The sequence below is a fragment of the Perca fluviatilis genome, chromosome 8 (genome assembly GCF_010015445.1).
Source record: "Perca fluviatilis chromosome 8, GENO_Pfluv_1.0, whole genome shotgun sequence".
Taxonomy (NCBI): Eukaryota; Metazoa; Chordata; class Actinopteri; order Perciformes; family Percidae; genus Perca; species Perca fluviatilis.
In genome coordinates, this window is record NC_053119.1 from 40,368,052 (window position 1) to 40,375,467 (window position 7,416).

General features: G+C 40.8%; 1 protein-coding gene across 2 annotated transcripts; it reads right to left on the bottom strand.

Annotated features, from left to right (window-relative positions):
* Nucleotides 1–3,786: 3,786 nt before the first annotated feature.
* Nucleotides 3,787–7,380, bottom strand: LOC120564732 (gastrula zinc finger protein XlCGF8.2DB-like). 2 transcript variants are annotated; one of them, XM_039809934.1, is made up of 2 exons: nt 7,087–7,380; nt 3,787–4,851 (listed from the first exon to the last, which is right to left on the bottom strand). In XM_039809934.1, the coding sequence occupies exons 1-2, from the start codon at nt 7,256–7,258 to the stop codon at nt 3,980–3,982; spliced, it is 1,044 nt and encodes a 347-aa protein (XP_039665868.1). In that variant the 5' UTR covers nt 7,259–7,380; the 3' UTR covers nt 3,787–3,979. The 2 variants fall into 2 exon arrangements, with proteins under 2 accessions (XP_039665868.1, XP_039665869.1); XM_039809935.1 differs by having other exon boundaries at nt 7,043–7,196.
* Between the last annotated feature and the right edge of the window lie 36 nt (nt 7,381–7,416).

Genomic DNA, 7,416 nt, shown 5'->3' on the forward strand with positions numbered 1-7,416 from the left:
TAGCCACCAGCCCTGTGACCTCGGTCCCCGTGGTTGGCCCCCCAGTGCTGACTGGCAGAGCTGCGTTACCCGCTCTAGCTGAGCTGGGAATCTGCCGCGCTCGTGATTTATTCATATTTTATTTTATTTGCAGATAGTGATATGCTATGATGCACTGATGTCAGGCAGGCTTGCTGCTGCTTTTAGTCTGAGTCTGTGAGATAACCAAACTTCCTTTAAATATAACGTGCATATAAATAGATGGAATAAATAAAAGTCCCTCGAAATACATAGTAAAACATACATGTATTTAGGCTATTGAAGTATTATGACTAAAGCCTGTATTCCATGATCTATTTCATAGCCATATGTATATTTATGTAAAGGGGGGCAAAAAACGGAAGTTATAGGCTACAGATTCCCTCAGCAGCAGCCGGGACATTCTAAAACGCTTAACGTGAAAAAGCTTAACTTTAATGTACCTAAACAATGATCAATCAGATATCAGTCAGTTATCAGTCAGATAACGTCCATGACGACTTTGGGTTAGATTTTTTGATCACTGTTTATAAACAGTGATCAAAAAATGCAACGCGTCGAAAAAGCTTAATGGTTAACCACGTTAAGCTTTTTCCTTACAATTTCCCTTAATGAAGCAGAAACCCTTAATGTCAGCTAACGTCCATAATAATTGTACTTTGGGTTAGATTTTTGACAGTTTTCAGTGGTTATGAGGAGCAATATGAGAGAGAAATTTGGTAATCCTTGATCATTGCTCATTGATCATAGAGCGGGTAACGCCAGCTCTGCAGAGTCAGTCCCGGGGAGCGAACCGCGAGGACCGAGGTCACAGGGCTGGTGGCTACCTGCTAGCTAGCTGCAGCAGCAGCTAATATTAGAATAGACCCAGCACCGGAGGTCTGATCCCCATGATCTGATCCCGAACCCCCGGTGACTCTCTGCCAGATCAGCAAGCTTAACGGCAGCAACAGAACGTTTGCTGGGATTGTTAACGGTGGCGTAACGGTAACGTTACAGCCGTGAACCGAAAGTCTGTTTGCTCCGCTGGTTCGACTCTCTTCGGGCGAAGTTGTCTGCGGTGGGTAGAGACAGGGAGGCAGGGAGAGAGGGTAATAAATACATGTGACATTATGAAATAAAATTCCCCCCAAGGATTATCAAGAGTATAGCTAGCTAGGTTTCCAAAGTAATTTTGGCCTGGGCTGAACACTGGTAGGCTAGGCTGGCGCTGTTGCCTTGGAAATGACAACATCCTTACTGTTTCTGATTTTCAAGTGATTTTATTTTTGTTATATAAAATAGAAAATGAAAATCACAGCATATTTTAAATTTCTCCCATCCCATTTCGACAATGAAAAAGAAAAACCACATTGTATTTCAATTTCAAATGTCATGTTTTAAAACGAAAATCAAATAACCATTCGTTTTTTGTTTTTTAATACCTGTTTATGAAATGAAAATCGAATGAACGAAAAAGTACACGGACCCTGTTTATTTACATGGAGTCTGGTGGCTTTAGCAAACGCAATTTTGCGGATGTTTTTATGTTTAAAAAAGGATCTTACTCTTTAACAGATAGGTTGACCTCCTTAGAAATCCTTTCCATAATATTATCAGACACTTAGAATATTAATCTGAGTCTGTCAGCGGCAAAACAGAACTTTTGTGAAGGTAAATACAAGCTGCACAATTGCCCTATTAACTTACTCGGAAAAACAACACAGATGTGACTAAAGGTTGCATTTAACAAAAATTTACAGGTGAAAGAAGTAATTGTTAAAAGTTATCGTTATTCCATTTTTAATAAATCATTTAAATTCCCACCTTTTTTGTGCTCATCCGAAAATTTATCCGATCCGTGACTCAAAACCGTGATCCGATCCGAACCGTGAGTTTTGTGATCCGTTGCACCCCTAGCCTCCAGCCCCTCCCCCTTGTGAAGTCGCTGTGCAAGACAGAGCGTCAACGATTCTCTTCAGGCTCAAAGGCTAACTTTTTTAGTAGCATGCTGCTTGTGGTGCTGTGGCTTGCCAGATTAACTGTACTGATAAACTGCTGTGAAAGCGCCGCGAACGTCATTCATCAGAGTCTGGTAGTTCACCTTCTCCGCGGCAGTCTGCTCTGCTCGAGCTTTATAGTAGAGCTATCGAGCGAATCATTGCTAATCATTGCTACTGAGACTACAGTTCCCTTTCTCTCCGTCTTCATGCCTGTACTCATTACCTTTATTTATGGAGCTGAGTAAAACCCGATATTTGATACTTTATTAAGTTCGCTGTAAAAGTTTTAAACTACAATCCAGAGTGGTTTGAATGACAGAAATCTGTTCAGATGAGAGTGCAACACAGACACCTGTAGAGTAATATTTAATACAGGATCCCAAAAACACAAATGAATTAACGAACAATGATTTATAACAAAAATAATAAAAATTAACTTTGGATAGCCTTAGTCTAATATGATATAACATGAGTTACGAGGACAAATGCTGTGTGCACAGTGTTGAGATTTATAACATGTAACTTCCTGCATGGATCATAGTATGGTTTTAATGTTAAGTTGTTAATACATAGTATGGTTACATATAACATTTTGGCTACGGGTAATCAGGTATTTTATCTGCTGAATCATAACATTTATTTGACAAACCAACCAGATTTAAAGTGCCCATATTATACTAATTTTCAGGTGCATAATTGTATTTAGAGGTTGAACCAGAATAGGTTTACATGGTTTAATTTTCAAAAAACACCATATTTTTTGTTGTACTGCACATTGCTGCAGCTCCTCTTTTCACCCTGTGTGTTCAGGTCTCTGTTTTAGCTACAGAGTAAGGCATCACACTTCTATCCAATTTTTGTTGGGAGTCGCACATGCGCAGTACCTAGTTAAGGACTACTAGTTAGAAGCTAGCACTGCTAGCGGTTAGCCACCTCGTTCTAAATGGCAAAACACTGCTACAACACACTAGTTCACCCTAATATACAAAAGAACTACTTCCATGTCCCTGTTCTGCAGGTATTCCACGCAAAGTGTGAAGTGCACCCTCGTTTAGAAGAAGTCTCCCAGCTAATCCTGCCTTGTACTGACCGAAGTTGGAGAAACAGCTAGCTGGTGTGGTATTAGCTAAAGTGGTTAGCACACACCAAATGTTTCGGCCGATGACGTAGAAAGCCGTGCAGATTTTGGCCAGCTCACCCGGAGACTGAAGGGAGGACACATTCAGAAACCAGATCTCACTCAGAACACCATGGATGTTTTTTTCCAAGTTTGTATGCGTGTGGAAGCACCAGAGACACAAAATAACACCCCAAATCACCAGAAAAACAGTTTTTTTCATAATATGGGCTTTAATTGACAAACACATCAGGCAAGACTTCAACAGTATCACATTTTAGTCTGGTTTGTTTAAATGTAAATAGTTATTTGTTTCTAAATTATTTGTTAATACCATGTAGTCACTGTTTTCAACCTGTGGGAAACACTGCACGGGAGCGTGCCTATGTTCCCACAGCTCTATGTTCCCACATTTCTAAGAATTGTTTTGTTCCCATAGTCCTACATTCCCACATTTCTAAGATTTTTTTCAAAATTAAGATTTTTTTCCAAAATTATGCCCTGTGTTCCCACATTTCCTTTTTCATACATTTGTATCAGATTTTATCCCCCTACCCTAAACAATTTTTTTGTGGGAGGATAGGGCTTAAATTGAAGGGAAATGTAGGAACACAAGACCTAATTTTGAAAATGTCCTAGAAATGTGGGCTTTGGGAACATAGGGCCTAATTTTCAGTGAAAAAAATTCTTAGAAATATGGGAACATAGGGCTGTGGGACCATTGGGCTGTGGGACCATTGGGCTGTGGGACCATAGGGCTGACCCCCACTGCACTCTTGCATGCTTTCGTTTCCAAACGCATGTTGGCATGAACGCAGCATAAACCCAAATATCACGTCTGAGAACACAAAACCAGGCAGATTCACGTGTTACTGCTCACACCAGCACACTTGTGGCTTTTTACATGCGACAGCAAACTAAAATTCCTTCCACAAATGCTGCAACTGTATGGTTTCTCTCCTGTGTGAACTCTGATGTGCCTCTTCAACGTTCCCTTCTCACTGAAACGTTTCCCACAGAACGAGCAGCTAAACGGTTTCTCCCCTGTATGACTTCTCAAGTGTATAACAAGCGTCTTCTTCTGACTGAAGCTTTTGCTACACATGGAGCAGCTGAACGGTTTCTCCCCGGTGTGACTTCTCATGTGAGTCTTCAGATTGACCTTTGCGCTGAAGCCTTTGTTACAAACTGAGCAGGTGAACGGCTTTTCCCCTGTATGGCTTCGCATGTGGGCGTGCAGATTCCCTTTGCAGCCAAATCTTTTGTCACAAACTGTGCAACTAAATGGTCTCTCGTGGGCGTGGGACTGATCGGGATTCACCGTGCTTTCGTTTTTCAGGGTGTCTGAACCCGACTCTTGTTCTTTAGTCTCCTTCCAATCATCATTACTGTCCTCAGTCTCGGATTGACAGCAGTATAACGATTCAGTTTCTGTTTCCATCTGTTGAGCGGAGCCACAGGCTGGAAGCTCCGCCTCTTGGCTCTCCTGGGCTTGTCTCGGATGAAGCTGTGAGGACTGAGCTTTGTCTTCCTCGTCTTCACTCTTCACAGAGACAGCAGTGAATGGGAACTTATTGCTGTCGTCTTCCTCCAGTCCTCGGAGCCGCTCTCCTTCCTGACTGCTCCAGAGTTCCTCCTGTTCCTCTTTAATGTGTCGGGGCTCTGGCTCCTCCCGGTCCATACTGGGCCTCCACTCCTGCTGCTCTTCTTTTCTGACAATCAGTTTCTGGACATCTGGAGGTTAAAATGAAATACAGACACACAGCTATTAATTTAAAAGGGATGGGCATTGGAAACTAGCAACAGCTATGAATGTTATGATGCTATACATTAGATATTTGTACAAATGTCTATGTCTAAAGCATCTGTCCCTATTCAAATAAACATTAAATGAAATAAAGGTCCAATATTATGCAAATTTTTAGGTTAATTCTTGCATTATGGGTTTCTACTACATGTTTACTAGGGCTGCACGACGGGCAATTTTAAAATAAAATAATTGCTAAAAAAAAAAAAATCCATTGTGATCTAAAGAGTTCTGCTCTAGGAATATCACAGCATTGTGAAACTAAACCCAGAATATAGATGCCTAGACAAGGCAGGATGATGAAAAAAAAAAAAAATAATAATATATATATATATATATATATATATATATATATATATATAGAGAGAGAGAGAGAGAGAGAGAGAGAGAGCGCGAGAGAGAGAGAGAGAGAGAGAGAGCAGCCCTTATATTTACATGCTTTAATGTTGAAAGAACACATTTTTTTCTCATCCTGTCTGTCTGAATATACCTGTATTCCCCCTCTGTCTAAAATGCTTAGTTTTAGCGCCTGTCTCTTTAAGTCCCCATCCTGAAAAAGCCCAGTCTGTTCTGATTGGTCAGTGTTCCTTTGCGTTCCGCATCGGCGCTCTTAGAGTCTCTGCACCATCCTTGCAGCCGGGGAATGACTGTTACGGCACTGTAGCAGCACTTTCATTACAGGGACTTTTTAAAACATAGCGATATTTTACTAATTGGCAAACATGCTTTTAATTGGAATATCACAGGGTGCTGTACTGTAGCATCTGCTAATGGCAAAAGATCACAAAGACGGTTTTCCTTCATCACCATCGAGACATCCCAAAGTAAAGAGCACCCACTGTCAACAAACTGATGCTGTAAAATAATCTATATTAACAACGTTTCATTTCCGGGATTGTTCAGGTGCTGCTGGAAATTCCGCTGGATTCTTGGCCGGATGTCCGTCACCTTCCTCTCTTTGTGTTGGCGTTCTAACCTCCGGTGGATTTCTGAGGAATATGGTTAACTGCTCCTCAGATCTCTGCAGGAGGAAGGTCTGGCATTGCGAGATTAGTTGTAACATAACGTACACAGGCTCCATCGATCGCAGCCGCTGAAAAGAAATGTGATTCTGATGCTTTCTGTACGGCGCAGTGGAAAGCTACTTTTTATCAGAAATGTTTAACCAAGTATTTAAGCAAATCAACCTCTGATGATAGACTAGGCAGCTGGTAGAAATGCAACTAAGGATTATTTTCATTATTGATTAACGTGCCGGTTATTGTCTTGACTCATTGCTCCACGGACTGTCAGCAAATAGAAGAAAAGAAAAGAAAAAGTTCTCAGATGGTGACTTCCTATTTTCATTCAAGATATGATTCAAATGATAAAATGTTTACCATCATAGAAGACTAAGAAAACGATCATCAGGAAGATGTACTTAAAGTATTACAAGTAAAAGTACTCTATTTGATAAAGGCAAAATATATGGCAAACTATTCTGGATTAAGTATTGTGGTGGTGCTGCAGAGACGTCACGGCCTAAAAATCCTATCCTACAGAATAAAGAAAATATCTTTGTTTAGTACAGAACCTCGCAGAAATCACTTACATTTTTAAAATTGTAATAGAATAATGATACAAAAATGATCATTACCTCTAATATTGTGAATCATATCACAATTGCAATATCAGTCAAAATAATCCCAATTAGATATTTTCCTCATATCGTGCAGCCCTATTTAAAACCAGAAAGTATTCACATTAGAAAAGCCGGGGACCTAGGAAATTTTATTAAATTTTCCCCTAAAAAGATAATAACGAAACAATTAGCCTCATTTAGTGTAAAAACAATTGCCTAACTATGTCATTTGATTTATGAATTAATCAAGTAACTGTTTTAGCTTTACCCGGGTCAAAATGTTCTCGGTATTACACATTAATCTAACACAATTCATTATGTTTGCATGGTGAGTCATTCTCTTCCATTTCATTCATGTAGCCTATTTGAACGTCTTGCTTTGTGCTTTTATTATGAAAGTCTAACTTCCGACCTGGTTTTTGCTAACAGACAGCCTGCACTAGTTAGCCATTATAGCACCGTGTAAAGCCATTTAAACGTGTAAACCTGTCACTTTCCTGAAAACAGTGACTTCGGCATAACGTAGCAACTTTTTCCGGACCTTCTTTGTTTCTGGGGGTGTCAGGTACGATAACATGCTCCAGCAGCTGGCGCTGGCGATAAATCTCCTCTTCGTAGTTTGATATGGTTGCTTCCAGGAGCCCGAAGATCTCTTCTACAGCCGCAGTCAGTCGCTCGTTAACAAAAGCCCTCAGCGTTTGAATCGTGGACATTTTCACCCGGACAACCGGACAGTGAGCGGCGAATGGCGGTGTTGTGTGTGTCTTCCTCCTCTGTCTGCCGCTGGGTGAGCCGCCTGGAGCCCCTCCTTCACTCCGTCCCTCCCAGAACACCTCTCTCTCTTTCTCTCTCTCTCTCTCTCTCTTTAGAC

Bases quoted from the DNA above. Each gene is read 5' to 3' on its own strand.
- LOC120564732 (XM_039809934.1), bottom strand. From the start codon at position 7,258: ATGTCCACGATTCAAACGCTGAGGGCTTTTGTTAACGAGCGACTGACT. The intron at 4,852-7,086 runs GTCCGGAAAAAG...TTTAACCTCCAG, and splicing joins CACCCCCAGAAACAAAGAAG to ATGTCCAGAAACTGATTGTC.